This window comes from Oenanthe melanoleuca, chromosome 12 (genome assembly GCF_029582105.1).
Source record: "Oenanthe melanoleuca isolate GR-GAL-2019-014 chromosome 12, OMel1.0, whole genome shotgun sequence".
NCBI classification, from domain to species: Eukaryota; Metazoa; Chordata; class Aves; order Passeriformes; family Muscicapidae; genus Oenanthe; species Oenanthe melanoleuca.
In genome coordinates this window covers 16173971-16201951 of record NC_079346.1, presented here as the reverse complement: position 1 = coordinate 16201951, position 27981 = coordinate 16173971, and the positions used below count along the sequence as shown (strand labels likewise).

The following is a 27981-nucleotide window of genomic DNA, read 5'->3' as shown; positions in this document are numbered from 1 at the left end:
GGAGGGACTCACCAGCCCAAATGGATGTGGTCACTTGAGCTGCAGCTCCATTCCTGAGCATCAGCAGAAGAATCAGGACAGTTTGGGTTGGAAGGGATCCTAAAGATCACCTAGCTCCAAACCCCTGCCATGGGCAGGAACACCTCCCACTAGAAGGCTGACCATCAGCACTCAGCTTTCCAGCGCAAAGGGAGAGGCCTGCTGTGGCTTCAAACTGTACCAGAAGCCAAGGATTCCTCCAACTTTTCAACCAGCACAAGCCCACACAGCAAAGGACATCAATCCTTCCACATCTTTTCTGAGCAGAAGTGCACACTGCAGGGACATCCCCATGAGCCCCTCACCCAGCAAAAGCAAGGAGTAAAATCCACACCCACAGCAAACCATCCAGGCTGGTCCCAGCAGTGAGAAACCCCAACCTGTGAGGCAGACTGCAAATCTGTGTATTTGTTTTGGAAATAAAGGCATTAATAATTGATGCCAAACACTGTGAATATTGATGAGCACGTTCCCAGAAGAGGTTTTGGAGTTACTTAAGCACCCAGAATTGTGCCGTCTGGATTCAGTGGCCTAATGGCTGCTGTCAGAGCAATCACAAGTCTGCAAAGACTGTGTCACAGCCAGCACTGCCTGCCCAACACAGGGTAAAGATGAACTGAAGCCCAACGGGGTTTTAACACTGCAAATATTTTGACTCAATCCATCATGTACACAATTTTCTACTCCTTTTACTTTTTGTTTTGCTCACACAAGTCTAATGATCTCAAAATACTGCATATCTGTTTTCCTCTCCTCACTTAAACCCAGACTCAGCTCCCTCCTGACCCTCCAAATGTCTTGCAGCAAATAAACTAGTGCTCAGTAAGTGCAGAAGTATGGCAGGCTTTTCCAGAGTGCCAATCCATGGCTCAGCCAGGGAAAAAACTATTTTAATATTTGACAAAATTCCCAGCAATGCCTCTGATGGTGATGCCTCTGCCCCATCCTGTGCAAGGCTCAGAGCCTTTGGGGAGAACAGAGCACAGGAATGAGGATGGAGCTGGCTCTCTGGGCTCTCCAGGAGAGCATGGGCCCTCTCTGCAGCCTGACTTCCACCACACAGTCTGGTTTTATTTCTAGCACAGTCATATGAAAATGGACATTGACTGATCATTTCTGCAAGCTTAGGAAAAGTGCCCATTTAAAAAGAAAAAGGCAAAGCTGGTTTGTTTTTTTTTTTTAATTATCTTTATGTATAAACTTCTTATGCCTCATTGTGATGACACTTTATGGCAAGCAAACAAGCACACTCAAGTGAGCTACTGAGAGGGTAAAAGGGAGCATCCAAAATGCAATGGTTTGTCCAAAGTTTCTCTGATTTAAAGGGCTCTTTCTTTCAGTTCTGTTTCTCCTATACTCTTCCCTATCACCAGATTTTTTACTTCAAGCTCCACCACCTGCCAAACAAAGCAATGCTGAATATACAGCAGGGTAAACAGGATCAGCACTTGCCTTGCCATTGTTCCAAGCCAAGAGAAGGCTCTGGGGGAGCTCACAGCCCATGCCAAGGGTGGTATCACACAGTACTGGAAATATTCCCTCTTGGTTGCTTCAAGACCTTCAGCTCACAGCATGCCTACCTTGAGGCTTAAGAAATGCTGGGGAATGACCCACAGCGTGGAAAACAAAGGTCCTGACACCTCTGCCAGCGTGTCATGGGAGCAAGCTCCCTCCTGGCCTTGCAGGGTGCATCACCCAGCTCCAGAGAATCAGAGGTGCTGAAAGCACTGCTGCTCCCACAGACAGCCCCTGAATTTGGGGCTGGTCCTCAGTGCTTCCCAAGAGACTGCCCCTCTTCTCCTCTCCCACCCTTCAGCCTCAGCTCATGCATCCAGGTGTCAAAAAGAGCCTTTTACAAGCTACACAGCTGAGCAGCAGAGAGACTGAAAGCTTGAATGAAACCAGCATAAATCAGGCACATAGTCAGAAGCAGCAGTAACGTCTCTCTGCAGGTTACCAGGAAAACCAGCCATGTAAAGCACTGTGCCCCAAGCTACAGTTCTGAATGTGGGATCATCCCTGCTCTGCCATCCAAGCCTCATCTATCTATCTATCTATCTATCTATCTATCTATCTATCCATCCATCCATCCATCCATCCATCTACATCATGAAATGAGCTTGTCCCTTCTGCTTAGGGCGTCTCTCTGGAGGAACAGACCAGAACTTGCCAGGCACTGGAAAGCTTTCTGTCCAAATGCATCAGCAACCAGTCTGGGTTCCTTTGATCCTACAGGTTAATGATGCTCCAGCTTTTCAGACCAGGGGTTCTGTCTGAGCAGACCAGCAGCAACCCTTCCCTCCATCCTCACACTGAACCTCTCCTTGCTGGAGCAGCAGAGGCACAGCCCCCTCAGGTGAGATTCCAGCAGCTCCTTGCACAAGGGTGAGGTCTGCACTGAAAACACCTTGCCTGATGCAACCAAGAGGTTGGTCTTATCCAGAGCTGCATCCTGCTGGTAGAGCCAAACCACCTCACAGCTGAGCACTGCTCCCTGCTTCCCTCCAACCTCTGGCTCCTCCTTGCCTTGCCAAAGCATGCAAGCAGAAAATCAAAGTTTATAGCGGTGTATGTTGCAACCTAGTGAGAAGATGGTACTCCTATTTGTGGTGTTTACTCTCTGAAGTATCTTCATAGTGGATGAATAGTTCCTTAGAAACTGTTATTATGGATTTAAACACAAGACCTCGAAATCCAGGGTACCTCCTATAAGGTATTCAGATTATTTTTCTGTGTAACACAAAGCAAACTCCGAAAAATTCCACAGAGAAGTTATACTACTATGGTTTTCACCAGCTTACATGTGGACTTCGGTAACTTCATTCAGAGGAAAAAAATAATTGCTCTAATATTGAGAGAAACTCGCTTTCTTTGGCCACTTGAGACTTCTGGAGCAGCACCTTTTGCACTGCACACTCGCTGCTTGGCCAGCACATTCTGTGCTCTGCTGAACCTTTCACGACATATGGTCTGTCTTATGTGCCCACTCCTGCACCTCACAAAAGCGACTTTCTTCTCACGACCTCATTTCCCTTCATTGCCACTTTGCTACCTTGAATTAAAATCCCTCAGAGCCATCTCAGCCCCCCACACCCCTCCCACGCTTAGCTTTTAAACACTGGCATTGCTCAGCATCGTCCCCATCCCACTGCTGCTCCATAGCACAGCTCCACTTGGCCCACCTCTTTAATTGCATTAATTAATTGCAAGGCAGGGCAGCTCCCCAGCAGCAGCTTCCCGGGAGGCGCAGGAGCTCAGTGCACGAGGGCTGGAGCATGGCTGGAAAAAACAACTTGGTGTTTCTAGCAGGAGAGGAGTGTGGATGGCCAGTGCTAGACTCTGCTCCCCTACCCACCCTAAAAGCCCCTGGAACCCCCAGTGCTGCACCACAGCAAACACAGTAATGGGGGAGCAGTGCCAAAATCAGACAGAGACAGCAGACCTGCATGGCTTCCTCAGCTCCTCTCATTACAGCAGCCTAAACAGCCCTGCAGGTATTTGATTTTAAATTGTTCAAGCAGCTACAAACAACTTTTCACTGGCAGAATCCAAAGCAGAGGGGTTGTGACTTTCTAGTAAGGGAAACTGAGAAAAACATAAAGGAAAATGAACACAATTTCACTCAGAGGTAATTTTTTACACTCCCCGTGTGAAAGCTCAAAGGGATCTTGCAGACAGAAGCCTGCCCAGAGCTTGGCTGCCCTGTAGCATCCCTGAATCCCACTGGATGCTATGGTGCTGCCTGTGAGCAGTGATTGCAGCCCAGCAAGACAGAGCCCACTGCCAGGCAAGACTGCAGCCTCCTGGATTTTCCCTATTGGAAGCAACACGACTGGCAAGACCAGCAGCGCTCATCGCTGCCCAGGCGAGGCGAAAGAGCCCAGATTGCCACTGCCTTGGCCACACACTGAGGGCAAACCACCCGCCAAGTCCCCCACAACCCTCCGTGCAACTTTCTGCTCCTTGCCTTGATTTTTTCAGATAGGATGTTTTGGGATTGTTTTTTTTGAAAAAGGAATATCTCTTATCCCACACTCTTTTCCAAAGTATCTCCCTCCCAGCTGGCACTGCCTGCAGAAGGAGAACAGCTCGGTGCAGTTCCCTGCAAGGTTTTGCACCGATGACTCCTGGCAGGGCTGCATGTCCCTCCTGTTACATAACGACCTTTCCTGTTTGGTGTTGGCTCCACTTGGGGTGGGCACGTTTGGGAGTGGTCGCATTTGGTGTGGCGACGTCTGGAGTGCCCATATGCCCCAGTGCTCTCAGCCGTGTGCTGCCAGGCACCATCCCCCCATCTTGACCAGACCCACCAACCCTGAATCACCCTCCCTTCTCCTTATGCCTCTCCCCTTGCTGCTGGACCTCTGCTCCCCGGGCAGCACCCCGTTTTCTCCTGCCCCCCAAACACGACACTCCTCCCCGGGCACTCCATCCCTGTCCCACTCCCAGCCCCAGACTGCACCTTCGCCCTCCCCAGCACCCACGGGTGTCCCGGAGCCGCCAGCTCCGCTGGGGCTGCACCCTCCAGCAGTGCCCTGCCTCGAGTACCTCCATGACCTCCCTGAGCCCCACCGCCCCTGCCTCACCTGCCTTCTCCCTGCTGCCCACACCGCACAGCGGCAGCGCCTCTGCCCCCGGCTCCACTCCGTGTGCACTCCTGTCTCACCTGCCTGCAGCCGCCCCACAGACCTGCACCCCACGGCACCTCCTGCCTCCTGACACCCCAGCGCCCACCACAGCAGCACCATCGCCCCTCTCCGCCGCAGCCCGGCACCGCTCACCCTGCCCTCGTGTCCCCTCACACCCGCGCCCCCCGCGCACACCCGCACCCACCGCCCCTACACCTGTGCCCACACCCCCAGCCGTGCCCCGCGCCCTCACAGCCCTCACAGCCCACACAGCCCACACAGCCCCCGCCCGACCCCGCGCCCGGCGCCGCTCCCCGCCCCGCGCTCTGACCTGGGCCCAGCGGCGGGCGGGAGCTGTCCGCCGCCGCCCGGTGCTGAAGGCGGCTTGGCGGCGGCGGCGGTGGCGGGCGGCGGCGGGGCCCCTGCGGCGGCGGCGGCGGCGGGCGGCAGCTGCCCGTCGTCGCCGCCGCCCTCCAGGCTGGCCTCGTTGCCCATGTCGGACCGGGCGGGACCGGGACCGGGGCCGCTCCCTCAGCGCAGCGCCGCCCCCGCCGCCGCCATCAACCCCGCGCCGCCATCGCCGCCCGCCCGCGCCGCGCCGCGCATGCGCCAGCCCCGCGCCCGCTCGCGCCGCGGGCACGCGCGCGTTCGCCCGACCAATCGCCGACCGCCCCGCTGGGCCCCGCCGGCACGTGCCCCCCGGCCCCGCCCCACCCCGCCCGCCGGCCAATCGGCGCCGCGCAGCACCAGCGCTCGCGCCCGCCAGGCGGCGCCACGCGAGCTCCCGCGCTGGCCCTCAATGAGCGGCCCGGCAGCCGTGACGTCACGGCCCGGCGGCCAATGGGCGCGCAGTCCCGCATGAGGTTACACCCAGCAGCCAATGAGCGCCCGCTCATTCATGATGTCACGGGCTGCTGCGGGATGTCACACACCACTGACCAATGAGGTGTCCCATCCTCCATGAAGTCATGTGCTGCTCCTGGAAGTCACAGCCTGATAACCAGTGAGCCCCTGCCTCCTCCGTGATGTCAGAGGCTGCCCCAAGACATCACACCCTGCCAGCCCATAAGCACCCAGCTCCCCTCTGATGTCATGGGCTGTCCAAGAACATCACACCCTGCCAGCCAATGAGTGTCTTGCTCTATGGTGAGGTCATGCACTGCCTTGTGATGTCACACACTGCAGTCAGTGATTGTCCAGCTCCCTGTCAGGTCACAGGCAGCCCTGCACAGTCACACGCTGCTGTCCAGGGAGCAATGAGATCATGGCAGCCGCTCTCAGGCAGGCAATGAGCACGAGCCTCCCTGTGAGGTCACAGGCTCACTGGTGAGGTGATGGAGCCACATCCAATAAGCACCCTGTCCTTCCCATGTCCACCCAGAGCCCTGCCGGTGACCACCACTGCTCCCTGTGACAGCACGAACCGACGGGCTCACACTGTCCCTGAGCGCCAGGCTCAGCCAACCAGCACCGCCATTCCCATGAGGTCACTCAGCGCTCAGCCAATGGCCGCGCTCTGTCTGTGTGAGGTCAGAGGCCGCCCATGGCGTCAGAGACAGCGGAGCCTGTGGGAGCGCGCCCAGCACCGCCGGGGCTCCCTCCCGCCCCCTGCCGTTAATGAGGGCTAATTAGCGCTAATGAGCGGTGCCGGTGGCCGGAGGGACGCGCTGCCACCGCCGGTCCCCTGCTGCCACCCTGCGGCTCCGGACCCCTCCTCGGGGGGACCCTGCGGCCACCAAAAATTGCCCCCGGGGACGCCAGCCCTGCAGGAGCCGAGCCCAGACAGCGATAGCGCTGCTTTTTATGGGCTGTGAGTCAACACACACGCGCTAAATCCTAAAATAAACGTGAAACTGGGTCCAGCCTCACCTCGGAGCGAACAAAAATAGCAACCAGCTCCAATAAGCCCCGGGAAAAAGGAACCTCACTCAGCCCCTTGTCCTCCCCTTCTGTATCACCCAGCCTGGGGGGTCACTGCTGTCCCCCGAGGTGCAGGTGTGGTATGTGAAAGGTGTAATATGGGAGTAAAAGAGATTTGGAGGGTATGAAAACACTGATTAGGAGAACAAAATTGCTTCAATTCCAGGCAGGGGCAACAGATGTGTTTTTGTTCTAGTTTATTGCACATCAGAAACAACACAGCAGCAATAATCTAAGGAAAGTAAGAGTCCAGGACTGGATGAGAGAGGCCAGGACTCAGCAGGTGGCCAGGACACACAAAAAGTTTGGCTTGTTTGGATGTTTTCCTGAGGGGATGTTTCCCCCAGTCACAGGAGATTCAAAATATCCACCTTAAACAGAGAGAGGTTGGACAGCTGCCAGCAACAGCGCTGGTGCAGGTGGGGCCCAAACCTGTTTAAACTTGCCATGGTGTCAAAACAGCCCCAAAAACCCTTCTCAATCCGACCAGTGCAGGCTGGGATCTGTTCTCCCTTTATGGGCAGACACAGCACCTGCACTCCAGCACCCCAGCATGGAAGCCCATGTTCCCCAATAGCCCCACACCCAGACCTTCACTGTTGCCTTCTTAAAAGGGTCTTCCTGAACTGGAGAGATCCAGAGCAAGCCTCACATTTTACACGCTTGACACGTACCTCAAAGGGACAAGGACAGCACACAGCAGGCTCTCTGCAGACCCTCTCCCAGGCTTCTCCTCTGTAGAATTTACTTTGCTTGATTAAGTCCCCCCTTCCTTCCCCCCAAGCCTTTCTTTCCAGCTCTCTGAACCCTCTCCTGGCTCCTCCAAACTCTCCCCCTATTCCACTAAATTCTGCAGTCAGCCTCAGGTGATGCAGGTGAGACAGCCCTGAAGCGCTTTGCCTTGTTCACTTCCCTGGGGATGGGCACCACCGTCCCCATGGCTCCATCCCACCTCTGTGCTTCCCTGCACAAGGGGCCTGGCTCCCAAGGGCTGGCCCCCCAAAGAAACCTGAAGGGTTGAGCACACCCATCATCCTACACTCAGTATCCAAGCTCAGACCTCCACCCTGAGGTGCAGTAGGGTAGAAAATGCTCAGAAGCGAGTTGTGTTAACAAGTATGCACAGTAATACATTTTATTCTCTAAAAACATGTTTTTAGCCAGTTCAGGTACTACAGATTCCGGCCTGAAGCAGTGGAAATAGGAAAGATTTGTACAGTAGAGTGCTTTATTAGGTGCCTCACCACATCTGCTCCTTGCAGCTGGGACAGCCCCGTGTCAAGTGTGGATCTCCTGTTCCACAGCTCCAAGCTGAAGAACCCAGACAGGTTCAGCCCCACCAGTCTCCCCCTCCCCTCAAGGGAGTCATTCTTCAGCACTTCTCCAGGCCATTCCAACCCCTCTAATCACAAGGCAGAACAGTTACAAAATAATAAAGATACTCTACATTCTTATTAAAAAATAGAAATTAACAAACTAGTTTCACACCAACACATGCCAAGCACAGAGGTCACACAAGCACATCTATCTCCGCTTCCAAGTGGAGCAGGGGGTCACCCCAACACTTCTCTTCCAAGTCAGCAGTTTCAGTGCCATGCCTGCAAGACCACTCTGGACTTCATGGCCCAAAACAGGGCAGGGGCACACAGCTCCCAAGCCCACCTGTGTATCTCCCCAGCCCCAACAGGTCTGTGGTTAAGTGTTTAATTTTATAATGAATATACAGACACTCCACAGCAACACATACAGACTCCTTCCTCCAGTAAACTTTCTTGGAACTATTTACACCAGGCATGGAGCTGGTCCAGGTCCCTTCTCCCTGCTGCTCTCCAGACTGACATCCCAGACACCCTTCCTGAACCTCCTGCTTGTGGCTGCATCCAAGAAGTGCAGTTCCACCTGGTGCCAGAGAGCCCAAAGCAGCAGCAACTGCAGAGCTCTGCTCTGAGGAGGCCAGAAGGCAAGAAAACCCTGTTTATTCTGCATAAGAAAAGGAGGAAAGAATGGTAAAATGAGGAAGGCTACTCAGTCCAGGCATTACCCAGAGGCTTGGCCTCCAAAAACTTGCTGCAAGGGCAGGATTCTCCACAGGGCAGCTCATCTCACCCACAAGCCAGCATCAGAGCTTTGGAAACTCCAGGCAGTGGTAGCTGCACATTGCCTCGTGCCAGGCTCTGGGCAAGTGTGCTCTGCCCTGCAGCCTCTTCCAAGCCTCTCTCAGGAAGTCAGGGACTCTCACAGCAGAAAAGTGTCCATTCTGGCCTGGCTGCTGCTGGAGGAAAACGCAGGAAAAGTTGCAGTTGCTGGTCTGGAGACCTTCTTCTTGCTCCTAACTGACAATGGACGGATTTCTGCCAGGTTTGTCTGGAGGTAAAACTGTCAAGGAAAGCACAGACCACTCACTGCCCTGGGAACACAAGTGATCCAACATCTGCTGAAGTCCAGCCTGAACCGTAGACCTGGGACCCAGCCATGTATCTGCATCCAAGGAAAAGCTCCCAGCAGGGCAGGAGGGGCTTTGCTACTTTCTTACAGAGGCAGAGCTCGGACACACAGCTGTCCCACATGTCAGGGAACATTTCCCAAACAGGGGTTTTGATTGGATATTAAACAAGCATTGCAACAGGCTGCCCAGGGAAGCGGTGGAAGTCCTTGGAAGTGTTCAAAAAACATGCAGATATGTTGGTTAGGGACATGGATTAGTGGTGGGCTTGGTAATGTTTGGTTAATGGTTGGACTCTGATCTTAGAGCTCTTTTCCACATTAATGATTCCGTGATTCTATGCTATCTCCTTGTACATAAAGCAGCATTTTAACAGCACATCTCTTGTTGTAAGACCTCCTGAGCCAGGACACTGTGCAGATGAAGGCAGAGCCTGCAGCCTCCCATGGCTGGAGCAGCTCCACACCCAGGGGAGCCCAGCCCAGCCACTTCTCACCACAGTGGAGCAGCAGCAAACAGGAATGAGGGCTCTGGCTGCACAGGCTGGCAGGCACACAGCCAGAATGGGCTGTGCTACACTGCTGCTATAAGATCTCAATGGCACAGGCAGTCCCTGAAAATTGCACTGATTTCTAGCTGATGTGCTTCTCTGAACCAGCCACAAGTGCTCTCAGCAAGTTCAGGTCCTTGACGCCTTTGCTGAGCTCAGATTTGTTCAGAGAGAGAAATCAGATAATTCCTTGAGGATCCCAAGTTCATTTTTTGTTGAGACCAAAGAGAAGAAACAGAAATGAGGGGCCCACAGCATCAGTACTGCCACATAAGCTGCAGGAAAGGATACTGGCTCTATGAACTTTGTCCTGCCTCCCATGCCATCATAGCCTGTCCTCACCTAGGAGAGAGAAACAAATGAGCCTGGAGCAGCACACAGAGCCTTGGCTACCTCTCCTCATGCTGGTTATGGGGAAGGGGGAGTCTTGCAGACCACAGCTTCTGGAGAGGGGTTAAAGGCGCTTGGGAACACTCAGTACTTGCACTAAGCCCTCCCTTTTGGAAAAAGACAGACCCATGGGTATCAACAAAGTTTGGGAATATTGGACACTTTTTCAGACAAGCCAAGAAAGGTTTAGGATTTTGTCACTGGGATTGAGGAACACAAGGAGAGCACTTTAAGCTCCAAGGAGGTAGAAGAATAGGACATTGAGAGCCACTTAGTCTGCTGCCAGGAAGGGAATGAGCATCTGTCATCCCTAGAGTTCTGCAGGACTGGGAAGTAGCCAGGTTGTGCTCTGAGATTTATTTTCCACACACTGTATATGACAAGATAAAAGCCTCATTCACTTCCTTTTTCAGGGTCAGTTCAGGATAGAGGTGGCAGTGGCACACTCACCAACTGGACAGTCATACTTACAGAGCCCATGTTCTTGTGGGAACCCAGCAAACCACCTGAAGATGACTTCTTGGAGAGGACAGAGTTCCTGATGAATGCTGGCAAGAGCCCTTTAAGAGCATCATCCTCCAGATCATCTGCCCCGTTCTGTTCCACAAAATAACAAGAAAAGCCCTTTAACCAGCACAATCTGCTGAATGGAATCCACATACAAGCAGCTCTAACAACACAGACAGCTATTTAAGGTAATGGTTACTGCCATACCACATGTCAGGTTGAAAACCAGCAGCTTCCAACCTCCCACTGGGGCTTATATGGAACAGTGCCCAGGAGGCAGGACACTGCTCCCAGCGAGCCTGGGCTAACAGCCACCTCAGCTAACCCCACAGCCCTTGTGGTCAGCTCCAGAGGGTGCTTGTGAAGTACATCTGGAGCAGAATCATCAGCAAGAAGCATGTGGGTCCCCATCCTCCCTTATCCTGCTCAGTTCCAGGAGGCCTGAGGCAGCAAGTGTTTCTATGAGACCATCAAGGAAAACACTTTGAAGCACAGATTGGTTCTATAGATGGACTGGTGTATGCCCACAAGGGAGAAAATAGATTCTTTATCCCAAGCTTATTAACAGCAGAATCAAAGAGGCGACATAGAAAAATCAAAATTAATCCTTTTACCTCCATTGTTTCCTTCAGAACTTTCTTCGCCAGATTTACCACAGGAGGCCTGTAAGGAGCCCAAGGAGCAAATCAGCAGAGATTTATTGTTCAAGTGGAGCTGGCAAGGACAGACAAGGCCAAGCAAATGACGACAAAGCTTGCAGCACGCCATCAGGCAGCTGGAGAGCTATCTGATCTCACACAGCAACTTCCAAAGCAGTGAGACTTTGATCTCCTTCAGAAGCAGAAAGAGGAGGGAAAACTCACCGCTTTTTATCCAGCTTTTGCCTCTTTGCAGGGCCGAAGGGAGCTGCACAGGGCTGCTGTTCAGGGGTGCTCACATCGTAACTAGCATCCAGATTGATCTCATCGCTGTTGGACGGGCGGTGGAGCTTTGGATGCTGCAGTTCCACAGGAGCAGGGCTGCAAGGCCAAGAAAAGCACCAGTCACTGAGCCACTGCCTGACACCCAGGGGAAGGCAGAGCTGCATCCAAGACATTGAGTGCTCAGCTAGCAGTGGCACCAGGAGCAGAGCCCCGTTTGCCCACACATCAAAGAAAGGACAATCTGAACCCCAGTTTCAATTCAAGGTTCCAAATTATTGCTCTCCCTCAAATGCTGAGCACTGTAACAGCAGCACCCAGAGCTCAGGAATCACACCAACACTGCTGCTTTATGAATACAATCCAGTTTGCTCTACTATAGCATAGGCTCCTCAAGAAAATAACAGCAGATGTCATTTTTCAGGCTAGATTCCTGTGCCTGGCTAAGATCTTTGGTCCCCATACACATGTGCATGTTCATCACAAGGCCAACTCTAAAGCAACAAGAAGAGCAGTTTTAGGGATGTTTCCCAGGCAGGACACAGTGACAAAGACTTTGTCAAAACTCAGGCCATTCCTCCACCCCCTCCTGACCCAAACCCTCTGAGACTTCTTCCATGTAAACCAAACACCATCTCGTCAGACACAAGAAAAAGGACACAAGGAACACTTCTGCAACACCTGCCAGACTAGTACATCTCTGCTTTCTCAGGTAGTTAAACTGTTTCAGGTAGTTAAGCTGTCAGTTCTGGCTTTGAACCTGTCACCTCCATGCCTGCACTGTGTCTGAGGATGCAGCTCACTAACCTTTCAAAGACTAGCCGACTGAGTGTTTCCCTGGTTACAGATGGGACCTTCAGAGTATCCTGCAGGATGTCTATCTTCTTCTTCAAACTCTGCAGGAAAAAGGGAAAGCAGATAGTGAGATAAGGAACAATTTAGCACTTCACACTTTGCCCCTTTTCCATAAATCAGCATCAGGTGGAGCTCAGAGGTAGGCTGGAAAATTTAGTCACTGAGTGAAAGTCAGCAAAATTCCTGGCTTTGCAGCAGCAGACCAGTCTGCAGTAACTGGCAGCTGGCCATGAGGAATGATATTCTCACCAAGATCTCCTTGTCTGCATTCTTCAGATCTTTCTGTGTGCTTTTTAACTCCTCCTTTGTCTTCTCCAGCTCTGAAGTGGTTTTCTGCAGCTGCAGAACACAACAAAACGCGGGTTACACTTACCTGGGTAAGGGGAACTGCAGAGCCCTGTGAGGGCAGTATGCTCTGCACCATACGCTACCTCCCCTGTGTAAGGGCTCAGTTTTCTTGTGTCAGTCTGACCAATCTCCCCTGTATCAGCACAATCCAATCCCTACCCAATTCCACAAGCTGCCTGCAGAGGGCTGCTTGCCCAGCATTTATGCCTGATGGCAACAGTTTTTCCCTGCTCTAACACTTGGTGGCTGCATTCTGAATTCCTGCAGAACTTTGGACACACCAGAACACATGAAATCACAAACCACAGGCTGGAGGATGGCTGTGCATCAGCAGTGCTGGCACATGGACAAGCCTGATTCAAGAGGGAAGCATGCCAGCAGCAGGGGTCAGGAAGTGGACTGCTACCACTTCAGACACTTCAGTGGGTCTGGGAGCCTGGTCCAGCTCCCAGGCTGTGGGTACAGTCAGCTCTCTGTCAGCCAAGCCTGGAGCTCCCAGTGCACTGACTCGCATCCTCCTGACCCACACTGGCCATCACAGCTTGGGTCTGACTCAGCCAGGAGCAGCCCAATTCCAGCAGCAGCACCTTGTGTAGGGGTTAACTCCTCTGGGGAGCACAGCAATCTGAAAACCTCATTTTTTATTTGAGGGGACAATAGATATGGCTGAGTAACAGAAGTAGGCCAAATTCACCCACAGATTCTCACTTTGTTGGCTTAGACAGGGGATGCCCCAGGGAACACCTGTGCCTTGGTGAGTGAGGCTACACACATGCTTTTCACAAGGATGTGCTACCAGAACAGACAAAGACAGTCCTGCCTGACCTGAGCTAACAGACCCCAGCCAGGCCTAGAGCAGGGGAGCACAGCAGCAGAGGCACAGCAGCATTCCCCAGGCTCTGCACCAGATTAGGATCAGCCCAGGCAGGCTCTGTGCAGGACCACCTGTGTGTCCTCACTGTGCTTCAGGAGCCTCTCCTGCCTGGGCACAGCACAATGTAGGAGCCCTGGCACAGTTCAGCTGGCTGAAGGGACAAGGCTGGGTGTGCCAAGCCAGGACTAAGCCCTGCTCAACTGGCTCCAAATCCCTTCCCACTTCCTTAGAGGCCCAGTTCTGCAACAGGAGGAGCTGGCAGCTGAGTGCTCAGTAGTGTAGCTGAATTGTAGATGAAGGAATTGCTACTTCCAGAACCCAATGGGAGCACCTGTGTGCTGCTGCCTTCCAGCACGGGCTCCCTGCCAAACTCTGGCTGGCTCTGCACATGTTGCCCCAGCACTGTCCCCAGAGACCACCCTCCTGATAACAGCCCATGAGCTGCTTGCTCACCACGTCACATCCTGACCCAGAGCCCCAGCCTGACCCTTCCACACACCTGTACCTATCAGTGTGTGGGGGGGTAACTGCAGAGGCCTTGGGCTTCAGATATGGACAGGGATCTACAGACCCTGGCAACTCATACTCTCCCTTTACCTTATTATTGACAGAAAACAGCTCCTTCTTCAGCTTCTCTGTCATCTCACCAGAGATCTTCCGAGCCTCCTTCAAGTTCTCATATTCCCTGCAAAGGGAACCAAAGAGTCACGCTGTTTGTAAGACAGCTGAGCCAGAACTTCTCAGAGAGAAGCCAAGACCCTTAAATTGAAGCTCTGGACCTGCAGAGTCACCAGAGAAAACTCAGGAGACACAATGCCCTTTAAGGAACAAAGGTGAGTGAGTGTACCAACACTGTGTCACACATTCCACTACGCCATGGGGGAGAAAGAACCATGGTATACCATGCCTGATTCCACCAGCAAAATGGGAACCAGAGACATTTCAGTTGCCAGTGAAAAAGACTGAAAACAGAGCACAGCCTCCATGCTGGCAGCAAAGAGGGGACTTTGCTTTAAGTGACTTTTCAGAGACTTGACACTACTGGCCATGCACATTCATTCCCAATTACACCACAGGGACACTTGCCTCATTACAGCTTTGAGCCAAAGCTGCAGTTATTCAGCTGCCATCAGAATGGACACAAAAAAAAAGCTGTATTTTTCCCCCAGCAGGACCAGATAGATATCCAGGTAGGAGAGGGCAGCAGTGAAGGCTTGCTTTGCCAGAGGCCACAGCTGCACAGTGCAGTGCTGCAGAGGGCACAACCCAGAGCTCTGCATCTGCCCGCTTTCCCCCAGGCATGAGAGGGAAGCAAAGGGAATAATCATCATCACTTCATAGGTGCACTGACAACTCTGGAGACTGTTCCCATGGTGACACACATGTCACTACAGTGACAAGAGGAACAGTTCAGTGTGACAGGCTCCAAACTAGGTCCCCAGGATCTGTCAGTCAAAACCCAGTGGAAGCCCTAAGAGGCGGTGAGAGCCCCACAGAGCCCATGTGCCTGTAGGTGCTTGGCACAGGGTTCTCCCTGGGCACCCCAAGGACAGCACCAGCCAGCTGTGCCAAGCCTGCAGCACCTACTTTTTGAGGGAGACACAGTAGATTGCAAGCTGCTCCACTGCTGCCTGCCCGACTCCCATCTCTCTGATCATCTCCTCCACTTCCGGGCGCTGGCTCTGAAGCAACAGCTCGATCCTGCACCAAAAAACCCCACAAACAAAAACATACCCTCAGCTTATGAATCACAAACAGACCTGGGAAAGAGACAAAAGCCCTGCTTCCCCTTCAAGGGGCTGGTGCAGCCTGAGCTTCTCCTGCAGGCACTCTGGGTGTACTGGGAGAAGAGATACAGCTGCCTCACCTCAAGCAGGGCTTCTCCCTGGGGAAAAGCAGCACCACGTAGATTAGAGAAGGGGCAGCTGTACACACATACTGCACATGGAACTGATGCCCAGCTCTTGGTCCCTATAGCCCTGTGGCTGACTGTGTTCCTGGGCTGGCATTCTGCATCATTCTGGATGTTATCAGCATCCTCTGGTAACAGAAACAGCACAAAGCCATGCCCAGTGCACTAGAGATGAGGCCAGCACACTGCCTAGTTGCTCTTCAATGAGAGCAGCTGTCTGCAAAGAGAGGAGGGGCAAGAGGCATGCAAGGGCAGCTGTTTTAAACCTCCCAGGTAAGATGATCCAGCATACAGAGATGGGTGTTGCAGCAGGAGCCTCCTGCCTTCCCCAGAAAGGGCAGAGGTGTGCAGCCCAAGCTGCCAGGCCCAGGGAGCACCCAGATCTCACCGCTCCATGGATCTCAGCTTGTTTCGCAGCCGGTGGGCCTCCTCCTTTGAACTTCTGTTATCCTCCTGCTGCTGCTCCAGGAATTTCATCTGCTTCTGCAGGAAAGCAAACACACAGACCAATAGTAAGGCTCCAGGGATTCTTGGAGAAACATCCTGGCTTATGCACACTGCGGGCAGCAGGGAGCATATATCAGCTCTAAATGCTATCGCCACCTCAGCAGCCTGGGATTATGGAGAGTTGAGCTCCCTCCCGCTGTACCCCCAGCTCTGCTCCCCACAAGCACAGCATGGTCTCAGTGCTAATCACGAGGCGAGGCTGGAGCTGAACCCATGTCCATGAAACTCTCATCTGGGAGTGCTGGAGGGGCTGCACAGTGCCCTGCACATAGCAGGTGACAATTTGCTTTTCAAAAGCACAGGAGTCCACAGCAAGCAAACCTTGCCTTCCCCTCCTTGTACAGCTGATTGCTTCAGCCTCCCAACTCTTCTTGCCATTAGCTGCTTAGAGCATATATAGGAAAGAGTGGGTCCCTTCTGGCAGACCTCAGCCAAACCAGACAGCCACCTGGGCACTTCTCTCACCTGCTACAAGCCTATTGCAGCCTACTGCCTCCCCAGCAGTAACACAAAACCTCAGCTGAGCTGCAAAAGCACACATCTGCAGTGTGGCAGAGGATGGAGACAGCTGAATTAGCGCCATTCGGATGCATCTGTGCTGTCTAGGTTTGTGTGTGCCTGGGCACCTTGCACAGCAACTTTGAAAGGCTCTGGTTTCAGTACAGTGCTGATTGCAGGGAAAGGCCTGGCAAAAGATCATTGCCTTGTACAGCTCCTTCCTACACAGAAGTTCAAGGATTTTATCCACTTCCTGCCACAGAAACCAAACAGCTGTGAAACCACTGGGAAGCTGAGGAGGGACAGTGTTGCAGGCTCATGTGTCACTTTTGTTTAACTGGAGTCTGTCTTCAGCTTTTCCCTAACCAGAAAACTTCAGATCCTCACAGCAGTGTTTTGTGCCCAGTCAGAGCAGAGTCCCCCAGCTTCAACCAGCCTGAAACTGCAGCAAACTGACAGTGCCAGCAGAAGACAGGACCAGCTCACAGCCTTAACCTGCATCACAGCAAGTTAAGCCTGTATCTTCACTGCAGAAGTTTAGTGCTTTAATCTTTAATGATGCAGTTTAAGACAGCACTTGGCATTCAGCTGGGAAACCCCATATGCCACAGAAAAGATACCTCCAGGTCCCTAATCCTTCTGCCCTGCCCAGCTTCCATTAAAGGGACTTAAGCATACAGAGAGGGTTTTGCAGCAGGGAAGATAAGCACAGAGCCTCCTCCAGAGGTGTCAAGGCAGGAAAACCAAGCACTGAGATGCTGAGTTGAGCAGCAAGTACTGGCTTCCACTGTCACAATTATCTCTGCTGGAGTGGGGGGCATCACATGTATCCTGCCAGTGACTTATCCAGGATCACACCAGAATCCATGGCATGGCCAAGATCCAGGCTGCCTTTACATGCAACCAGATTGGATATAACCCCATGGTTGGGCAAAAACAGTTGTGCTGGCTCACAGTGAGGTCTGCCTGGCATTGACTTCTTACTCTTTCTGTCCCAGTGTCAGGTAGATCTCCTGGATGCTTCCTCCAAAAAGAGCCCAGCTGTAGGTGGCATGCAGCAAGACAGCACCACAACACATCTACAAGCTCCCTCTGGGCCACTTGGCCTTGCAGGTCAAGTGCAATTTAGGATACTGGGACAGACAGCTTGGGAAGTGCAGTAGATACCTATCCCACTTTTCAGCCTGCACCTCACAACTCCACCTTCTTGCACCCCATCTTCTTGAGACATGCATACCATCTTCACACAGCATGGACTGCCCAGCTCAGCACCAAGGCAAAGCTGCTCCAAGATATCCCAACAAAGCTGCTCCTGCTCTTACCCTCTTCCTCTTGCTGTTTACGCATAGTACATGACTATACACTGAGTCACTGCACACTGAAGCACAACAGGAATATTTGATCCCTGGACTTCACAACATTACTAACCTAACTGAGGCAAAGCCCTGGCAACAGAACAGAGAGAGGAGAGTTAGCTGGATCAGATCCCACTCAGCTGAAGCCTGCAACTCCCCCTCCATATTTTTCAGTTCGATTTCTCCCCCAATCAAAGTAAGAAACTAATTTTCCTTGAATCCCGCTTGGCCTAAACCCATTTCAGAAGAACATTCTACCTCAGGGAACCAGTGTGTTCAGCAACAAGGTGCTGGGACTACTTCCCACACTAGCTTCCTGCTACCACCTTTATGACCAGCACTGTGACTTCATTAGCAAGGCTCAGCCACATTCCTCAGGCTGGGCTGGCATTTCTCCCTCACCAGGGATACCTCTGCCTTGAGCACCTGTACATAAACCACAGGCCTGTAGGCTTTTTATGCCTCTGAATCACCTCAGGCAGAGCAGAAACAGGACCTCGAGTCCAGCAACAGCACTTACTTCAATTAATCAAACCAAAATGAAAACCCAGACACCAGACCCAAAATCCCACCAGCACAATCTTTTTATTAGCAGGATCTGCAGAGATCTTCAACAGAACTAACACTGCCTGCATGATGCTTAGTCCTGCTGGGGACTGGAAAGGTACCTTGAGAGAAGAGCACAGCATCTCTGTCTCTCCCAGCATCTTCTGGAGTGACTCTATCGTGGCATTGCGCACATCCAGCGTGTCCCTCAGCGTGTCCACAACAGTCTGGCATTCCCGCTTTTCCTTCTCTGGAAAAGAAGAAAGAAAAAGGTCATGGCCTGGTAACCCAGACTCCAGCTGCAGCCCAGCAGCAGGAGCACACAGACTGCTTGCAGGCTCAGCTCCACGCTGCCAGGATTTGGCCATTCCTGGAGAGAGCCATTTCTCTAAGTGCTGTCTGCACCAGGGTCTGTACTGAGCAATTGCTCCTCTCAGTGCCAGCAGGCTTCAAGATTTCTTTACTAAAGATAAAAAATTCCCTTTAATAGCTTTCCAGCGCCAGCCCTGCTAGCATTAAGATGATGTATCTTAACTCTTGCATTTTCTCAAAGCCAGGCTTGCACAAGGAAATAATTCCTCTCGAGTTACACCAAGCTGTCACAGAGCTGGAGAACAGAGCTTTGTATCCATCCTCTCTTCCTTAGGTGTCAGGAACCCCTTTGGGGGCCATTGGGCAGCTGTATGCAGGGGTCCATCAAGCTGCTGCACGTGCCCTCACCAACCACAGCACCTACATCAAAGGGCAGGAGGCAGTGACACTGGCAACACCACAGCACACGACAGCTTAAGTAGATTCCCCAAGTGCCCACTTTTTGCAGGTCACAAAACCTTTGCATCCTGCTGTCCCTTCCCCTGGCAATCCAGGAACAAATCATATGCCTCTGACCACCAAAGAGGAAGTGGTGGAAAACACTACCAGATTTCAATTTGTTTTGTGGAGACAAGGGAAAAACAGCTCAGAAAGCAACAATCACCATCAGGAGCTGCCAGACCTATGCAGGGAACAGCCAGCATCGCGGAGAAGCTCAAAGCAGTTGGGTAATGAGGGAAAGCAGGAAAACCCTTCACCTAACCCTGATGAGAACAGGGTAAAATTTTCTGCTGAAATTGCCTGTGGCTCCAGCCTGGCAATAGTAGAGAGCCAAAGAGTGCCTTTCCAAAAAGCTCCCCTTGCAAGCCATCCAGTTTCAAATACAGCCTCCACATCCTGTGGAAGCATGACCTGCAGTGAAGCCTCACTGTTCAATCAGGGAGTAAAGAGCCATGTGGACTGAGGAACAAGAAAGGAATGTGTTCCAGCAGAAGCACACGGGTGGCTTCTCCATTGACCTGAATAACCCCTTCCCACCAGAGGCAGTGCCTGGAGACGCTCCCTTGCATTTGCAGGGACTCCACACCCACCAAGAGAGCTAGGGCTTCCCCCTCCTCCGTTCTCAGCTGCCCAGAGGCAGATGGCAGGAATCAAACCCCTCCATGCTGCAGGAATGAGTTTTCAGCTCATTCAGCATGCCTCCCACAGAGCCTGCTGGGTCTGCTCAGAGCTCAGCACCTCTCGAGCCATTTGCAGGCTGATCAGAGCCTGGCAGCTCCACAGCTCCTCTGCAGCACACAGAGCAGTGCACAGCTTCACACGGAGAACTTATACACAGGAACCAGCAGAGAGCAGAGTACCCACAGCAAAGGAGGCAGGAGGTGGGAAGGAGCTTTGCATTTCCAATATGAAAAGAGAATGGGACAGGGAATGTCAAATCCAACCTCTACTTACCAGAAGCTGAGAAGATTAGCAGGCCTTCAAGCAGTTTTTCTTGGATAATATCCTAGCAAGAATCCCAGCCACCTTCCCCAGAAGATCTGGCTCTCTACCAAGTCACTAAACTCAACCAAGCTGGCAGGAGAACAGGCCTCAGAATAGAGACGTGCAGACCATCCAATTCTGCTCTCAGGCTAAGGACTGAATCCTCAATCTACTGGCTATTCATGTCTGTCTCGTGCATGCAGGGAATGCAGAGGAAAGACAACTCTTGGGGCGTGGGTGAGCCCCCAGCATTCTTTAAGCATTTTTTTTTCTCCTTCTGCTAGCATGTTTTAGGATTTCTGTCACTTAGACTGACATTTTCCTTTTGCTGCTCATGACTCATGTTCTGATGACAGGCTGCCTACAGACGATGCTTAAAACCCATCGACAAGTCTCCAGGGCTTTTGCTTTTCCTGCCTCCCTCGAACATCCTCTAAAATTAAAGATGGGAAGATGCAAGTGCGTGCACACTGAACTCCGTCTGCTCTTCACACGACACATGTGGCACTGCAACAGCCAAACAAATCCAAACCCTTCCCACCGCTGCTTTTGGACACCACTTTCACCCTCATCTGTTGGAGGAATGAGCCTTTGCCACATGCAGCTGTGAGTTCACCAGCAGGCAAACCAAGGCTTTTGCTTTCAAGCCTGCACCAGATAGAGCTTTGCCGCAATTCTGTAAGCCTGTGATTAGGAAGTGGGCAAAAAAATTACTACTTGTCTAAACTTGCAGTGAACTCTTGAATTACAGCAGAGCTGGGTCAGGCTGTGGACTCAGGCTCTGTCATATAAGCTTTGCATCGCTGTAGGTGTTCTCACCACAGAAAAAGCTCTGAAGAAGTTGCTCTAGTGAAACAGTTTGCAGCCTGAACCATGCCCTTGGCTTCAGAGAGGGGTGGCCTCTGCACAGGGGCTCCTCAGACCTGGGCAAGCCACCTGGAACAGGTAGAGTGCAGGAGCTGCTGATTATGGGCTGCTGATCCTCTGCAGGCAGCAGGAACTCACCTTTCAAGGAGAGCTGGGCCTTCACCTTGTCCAGTTCATTCTGAAACATAACACAGAGAACCCCATTAGGAAACACTCTGCAGAGATGCTTTCACCAGATCTTAAAATGACCCAAGAGGTTTCTCAACAGGACTTTTGGACCAGGTAGATACTAAGGAGAGAACACAGAAACAACAAGCACAGAGTTTCAATCCCGGACTGTCACAGGGAATAGAAAGAGCACCTCCAACCGGCATTCTTAAGGGGGAGAAGAGAGGATCGCAGCTTCATCTTAGCCTTGTCAACCTTGTGTTTCTCACACTGTCACTCATCCTGTTTTAGCTGAATAATTTTGGAAGGCTCTCAGGGAAACACAGGAAGTCAGGAAAGAAGAATTTTTATAATGTTTTACCTAAACAAGGCAATAAAGGGAGGGATGTTGCCAGACTAACTGCATTACTGAGAGCTCTTTAAACTGAAGTGAACTTTAATCACATGCAGGTGGGAGACAGGAGGACACATCCAAACATCTGAAAAGGTAACCAAGCATGCAGTCAAACATGCTGACAGACACTGAAGTCACTGCAGTTCAGGATGCTGATATGAGCTAACAGCTCAATCGAATGGCTGGAAACAGATCACTGAGAAACCAATCCATACCACACCAACTGAGAGTGCATATCATCTCCTGGGTACCACAAGGGTCTGAGCAACAGCATCTATTTCTAGTGCCTTCATCAAGGATCAGAGAGAGGCAGCAAATGCCCTGTAGTTTAAATTAAAGAAAATGAAGTGATATAACTTAACACTGGCAAATAGCCAAAGGAAATGTAGAGAGGTTAAAAAGAGAGGCTATTTTTATCTATATGTATATTTAAAATAAAAACCAGAGATATAAATATATGCAGGAAAGTGTCAACAGAAGATGACTTAAAAAGCAGTGTTAGAGAACTGCAGAGGAAAGCACATAACAAGTCAGGCAGGAACTGCAGTGGAATAAAACCACAATAAAATGCCAACACAGGCACACAAATCTATGCAACCCAGAATGCTACATGCAAATCTGAGCCAAGAATAGCACCAGCAGTGACCATGGCTCTGATGGGACCAGAGCTGGGCTCTGCTACTGACAACAAAGGCAGGAAAGAAAATGTGGGATGTAAAGCTTGGTAAGCAGCAGGGACTAAATGCAAAGCCTAGCAGAGCTGACTGGGATTTGCCCCAAGGGGCACAACTGCTGGAGGGCTAATGTGGAATTAACTCTGCTGCAGGAACTATTCCGAAGTAGCTTCCTCAGAGTCCTATTCAGGAACGATTAGTGAGCTCACAAGATGTGCTAATTATCATGATAGCAAAGAAACCCTGGGCTACTTCAGGCAGCTATGTAACATTACCTCATTCATCAACTTAATCTGAAATCCCTCATCCTCCACCACAGCTCCTAAAAGCTGCTCCCAATTTTCTCTCCTCTGAGAGAAGCTCTCCTCTCCCTGCCAGACTGAGTTACAAGACCACATTTTCCCAAGATCAAACAAGTATATCCTGACCACAAACAGACAGCTGTCCTCCAAGGCTTCTACCTTCCCCAGCAGGTTTTCAGGCAGGAATCCTTCCCCCACCTCCTCTTCACCAAGCTGAAATCTCATTTGGAAGAGCTCTGCACTCCCTAGATCACAAGCAGCTCTTGACAGACTCACTGAGGTGTTACACCCCAAAACTCACCCTTTTCCTGCTCTGGGAACAGCCACATGGAGCCTGTTCTGCTCACAAGGATGATCGTTAAATTCAATATAGGCTAAACCCAGGTTCAGAGATGAAAGAAATGCTTGGACATTTACCCTGTGGTCTGCAGCTACTCCAGGGATCCAGGTTCCCTCTGGTGTTTCTATTGAAGTTTTAGCCTGGAGGTGGAAAGCAAAGCAGCCCCAGCACTCCTTTGACTGTAAACATTTCAGAGTAACAGCAAGAGTGAGGAACAATAACAAAGACAATTACTGTTCAAAATATAATTTGGCTAATTCTGCAACAACAGGAAGGGGTTTCAGATCATGAGGGAGCTCTTCTGACCACTTCATTGGATGCCAAAGACTGACTCCCTGAAGAGAATTCCAAGCTTGTCTCCTCAAGATGACAAGCAGACCACAGCTACACACTTTGCTTTCTAGCACATCCTTTTTGTGGCAGGAGGCCAAATGCTCATTCCAAGACAGCTGTGGGCTGCACAGATACAGCTCCAGTTGATTACAGAGATGAACACCACTCTATGCCCAGGCTCTTGGAGGGCCAGGCAGTAGTTCATCACAAACCTTGTTTTTTTTTTTTTTTTTTAATTTTCAGGTGAAGTTGTTTCTGACTGAGGATGCCAGAAATTCTTAACCTCTGAAGAGCTCAGGCTTGGCCCGCCATGTGTTTGCTTGGAACTGCTGCCTGGCCAGAATCAGACACTCCATCACAGACAGATCTCATATCCAGGTGGACATTAGAACCTCAACCATTGTGAACAAGGCATCTGTGTTCTTAAGATACTCCATGTCCTCCAAAAACGAGGCAGCACACACAAAGCTGGTGACAAACACAGCAGCAACCTGTACAGTGCACACAGCAATGAATACCCACACAAGCTTATTTACCCAGAGAAGTATTTGGTTCCTTCCATTGGTGACCTCAGTTCTCACTAAGCAGGCTGTACATTGAGGACAGATGTTGGTCTGGCAAACACACACAAGATCTATAGAAACAGCAGTTACCATTAAGCTTGTCATGCAGGAGCAGCTCCACAGTCCTGCCCTTGTGCAAGGGAGCAGTTCTGCACAGCCTGCCTGGAACAGAAGGCTGGGGGAATCCATTTTGGATCCTGGGGTGGGGGTGAGAGAGAACAGGAAGATTTTCTAGGGCGATTCTCTCCAGGCAACCCATTTCCAAGTCACTCATTTCATTACACTCGTGAGAATGGATCTTAGTATGTACGAAAGGAAATGTTCATCTGCTGTGAGGGCACACAGCTCCCAGTGCCCAGAGATGCTCCTCCATTCCTCAACACACTTTGGCCTTCAGTTTTATTGCTGGTGATCCTGGAGAAAGACAGTGCTACTGACATTCTAGTCTTAGTCTGGCTGGCTTTATTTTAAAGACATACAAAGTACATATAGAATTGTCATGGCAACTGCTAATTATGGTAATTGCTGCACATGCTGCTTCTAAACACAAGAGGGTACAAGCATCCCATTATACCAAGGTCAACCGGCCACCCTTTTTTTGGAACAGATAATTCCAAGACAGAAGGAACCGTGCTTCATTCACACTACACGAAGGAGAACGTGGAACAGCCACTCTGTGTTAATCCCTACTCACACCAAACTCTCCACACCCAAAGTGGTGTGCACTTGGAGCACACCACTCAGCATCCCAGCTCCAGCCAGGACCCAGCCTCCACGTTGTTCACTGCTGCTGGTGTGGCTGCAGGCAGTCCCTTTCCTAATCTCTCTTCAGGGAATCATGACTTTATTATCACCCTGCCCCACATCCTTCAATCTGCACAAACAGCCTCCCTGCACTGAAGGGAGGAGGAGGAGGCACTTCTTCCAGTGGCCCCTTCTTTCCAGAGGGGTTAGTAGGGCTCACACACAACTGAGGCACAGATACCAGCAGCAATTCATTGCATCTGGGATTTCCCTTCTCCTGCCTTTGGGAACAGCTCTGTAGCCTCATTCCCAAGGGAGGAACAGCAGTTTCCAGGTAAAGCGAGAAGCAGAAGGAAGAGCATAAAGTAGAGGAGGCTCCTTGAGTCACCACATGGGATGTAGGCAGGGGGAATGCTAAATCACTGAAGAGACTGATATGCTTCAGGTCAGAAACATGAGCACAGCAAGCTCCAGCTTGGGAAGCACCTGCTGCTGGAGGACCAGCAGGCTAGGCCACCCTTCCAGGAGGCTGAAGCATCACATGAGCAAAAAAACCCCTGTCAAGTTACCTGCAGGCTCTCAGCATCCGGTGCTGCTTGCTCCTCCAGGGTAACATCAAAAAACAGCTTACTGATGATGTGTCTTTTGCTGACCTAAACATAAGAGACAGAAGAGTTTGATGGGCACAAATATGGAAACAACGGATACGGAAGATAGATGGAGGGGGAGAAGGTACTGTCTTGTGACAAGGCCATGAAAGGCAAATCAGACCACGTGTTTGACACCATTAGTGGTGATGCTCTGCTTTGGCTGAGCAGCACAGCAGCAGACCCCCCACTCAATTTCTGGGAGTGTGACTCCAGCCAAGCTCCTGAGCTGCAGCAGAAAGATTCAGACATTTCTGAATTGAGCGCAGTCTGTTCTCTGGCAGCTCAGCCCCAAGCAGCTGATGCTGAGCTAACATGATGCCAAATCCTAAGACAGAAGTACGTGCTGCTTTCTGCAGGCAGAAGGTGCCGTAATTGAATTTGATAGCTCTCCACACCTCCCCCATGCAGTTACAGCTTTGTGTTTTAAGTATTATATACAGTCATGACACCAGCTAATTGCATGGTTACTGCCACATAAGATGTTATTTCGCGATAACTCCATGGTAACCCAGAGATGTAAGAGGCAGAGAAGAACAGAGGGAATCAACAAGTCAGGGAAGGAACAAGGGCCAAGACCTTGAGAGAGGAAAGAAGCACAAACACAGAATAAGCCCAAGCAGCAGCTGGCTAAAAATCTACATCTGAGAGCAAGGAAACATCTCCTGCAGCCACCACATGCCAAGACCTACTGGCAGCATGAAGTCTGGTGACACAAGGGACTTGAAAGAAGTTCAGATCCCAATTAAGCCAATGGAAACCCAAGACTCAGCTTCCCATCTCAGAAGCAGAGCACATCCTTCCTTCTCTCCCCAGCCATCGCTTTTCTCAAGGGAGGGTTGAGAAGAACTGCTAAACCAGGAGGGGATGTAAGGTCCACGTGCAGCAGAATGGGCTGTTCACCTGACAGCAACAGGCTGAGCATGCCAGGAACACCAGTCAAGTGTTTTTGCCTCTTGTCATCACACCAATACTTACCCAGCCTAAGTAAAAGCTGTGAAAACCCAAAGCTCGTTTTGAAAGGAGCTGCAGTGTAGACAGTGGCAGGGCACCCTCAGCCCACTGCAACCCAAAGGGTTGTGGAGGGGAATTCATCCTCTCAGCCTCTACAGAATCTCAAATGACAGAAAGTCCCTCTGCTTTTTACCATGAGCCTTTTTCCACTATCACCCCAGGCCACAGCTCCTTGGTGTCACTGCAGAGCACTGTGCCACAGGTGTGCACAGGGGATGACTTTACCTGGTTCCTGCACTGCGGGCACGTCCGGCTCGGTGCCGTGTCAAACCACTGGAAGAGGCTGAGAAACAAAAGGAAAACATACAGTAAATCCTCTAAGTCCTGAGCACTGCTTCCAGGGGCCATCCCCCAGCTCCCCAGGAGACAATAGGTGTGACTCCTCGTCACAAACTAGAGCAGAACCTTCAATCCAGCGGCGTGGCTGGCAGGAGCTCTGTGTTCCACACGCATGCTCCACCTGCATCTCCAAGACAATTCCTAGCTGAATTTAGCATGTGAGCTTATCTTTAACAGGGCAGAGCTTTTGCAGAGCTCAGATCTCTCTGGGAGACAGGCTCTGAACAGCAGCAGCTTCGCAGGAGCCAGTGGATGCACAGAGGAGCTGCTCTATCGGGATGTGGCAGCTGAGATCCCAGCCCAGCTCCAAGGGGTGCCACCAAACACGGATCTGAGAGCGAGGGGCACCGGGTGGGGTGGGGGGCTCTGCTCTGGGATAACGAATGCAAACCTGCTGGGCTCCCCAGGAGAGCCACTAATGCATTTTGCAACCAAGCCATCATGTCACACTGGAAAGGTTTATTTTGGGAGCTGGCAGGTTACCTTTGGAAGCTCTCCCTGCTCCGCTGGCTGCTGGAAGAGAGCAGGCCCGAGCAGTGCTGCTGAGTGAGAAGTGACAATCACACCCGTGGTCCTCTCCAAGCTCACAGACTAGGAAAGCAAATGCCTACCCTCTCTCCACACAAAGTTTATTTCCTCAGAATAACCATTTCCTCTCAACACAGACACTTGCAAACACAGTCCTAGAAAAGCATGGAATTGCCAGAGCTGCTTCACCATAATCCAAGACCATTCCATCCAAACACCCTGCAACACTGGCTCTTCCAGAGAAAGGAGGCTGCAGGCAGCACAGCGAATCACAGAATAATTAGGTCGGAAAAGATCTGAGACCATCGATCCCAACCTATGACCGATCACCACCATGTCAAATGCCACACCCAATCTTTCCTTAAAGACCTCCAGGGACAGCGACTCCACCACCTCCCGAGCCAGCCCGTTCAGTGAAACCAGCGCAGCCCTGACTGCTGCGGCAGCTCCGTGAGCTCCTCGGAGCGCTGGCGCGGGGCCACAGAAGGTGCCCAGCAGGAGCCCCCCGCCCCGGAGCTCACCAGGCCTGGTGAAAGGTGTGCCCGCACGGCACGGCCGCCACGTCCCGTTCATTGTCGAAGAAGTCGGAGCAGATGGTGCAGTGTGCGCGGATGGGCATGGCGGGGCCGGGGGGGGTTAAAGGGGGATCCCGGAGGGTCTCGGAGCTGCCGCGCGGCCCTGCGCGGTTTAAACGCGAGCGCGAGCGCGCCGCTTCCGGCCCGCGCCGGAAGTGACCTCAGGGGATCCCGCGCCAGGGCCAAGGGTGGGGCGGGATCGAGTGGGCGTGGCAGCTGGGGCGGATCCGGGGGGGCGGGGCCTCGTCCCGTGCCACACGGAGCGCAGCGATGGCACGGGGACCCTGCCCGGCCGCCGGCGCTCACGGGTTCCCGCCGCCCGGGCAGCGGTGCCGCTCCCAGCCCGCCGCGTCTCGCTCGGCTCCGTGCTGCCGGCACGCGTGGCAACCCCCCGGCCCCACAGA

At 51.9% G+C, this 27981-nt stretch overlaps 2 protein-coding genes across 2 annotated transcripts in view; both read right to left on the bottom strand.

Moving 5' to 3' along the window:
- BSN (bassoon presynaptic cytomatrix protein) overlaps positions 1–5242 on the bottom strand; it is an 86753-nt gene extending 81511 nt beyond the window's left edge. Inside the window, 1 exon segment of the mRNA XM_056501728.1 lies at positions 4999–5242. Coding sequence (XP_056357703.1) covers positions 4999–5162 — 164 coding nt within the window. The 5' untranslated portion in view covers positions 5163–5242.
- A 2242-nt stretch (positions 5243–7484) lies between these two features.
- Positions 7485–27732, bottom strand: TRAIP (TRAF interacting protein). The gene is made up of 15 exons (XM_056501367.1): positions 27524–27732; positions 26361–26418; positions 25044–25127; positions 21095–21134; positions 18415–18542; positions 15775–15869; positions 15062–15175; positions 14072–14159; positions 12502–12591; positions 12205–12293; positions 11341–11496; positions 11092–11140; positions 10442–10567; positions 9872–9922; positions 7485–8951 (listed from the first exon to the last, which is right to left on the bottom strand). The coding sequence occupies exons 1-15, from the start codon at positions 27619–27621 to the stop codon at positions 8823–8825; spliced, it is 1395 nt and encodes a 464-aa protein (XP_056357342.1). The 5' UTR covers positions 27622–27732; the 3' UTR covers positions 7485–8822.
- Positions 27733–27981: the final 249 nt, after the last annotated feature.

Excerpts from the sequence above, each read along its gene's own strand:
- TRAIP (XM_056501367.1), bottom strand. The coding sequence starts at position 27,621 with ATGCCCATCCGCGCACACTGCACCATCTGCTCCGACTTCTTCGACAAT. Across the intron at positions 12,294-12,501 it reads ATGCAGACAAGGAGATCTTG|AGTTTGAAGAAGAAGATAGA; the intron begins GTGAGAATATCA and ends TTTTTCCTGCAG. Across the intron at positions 8,952-9,871 it reads GGACAAAGTTCATAGAGCCA|ACAAACCTGGCAGAAATCCG; the intron begins GTATCCTTTCCT and ends TTTTACCTCCAG.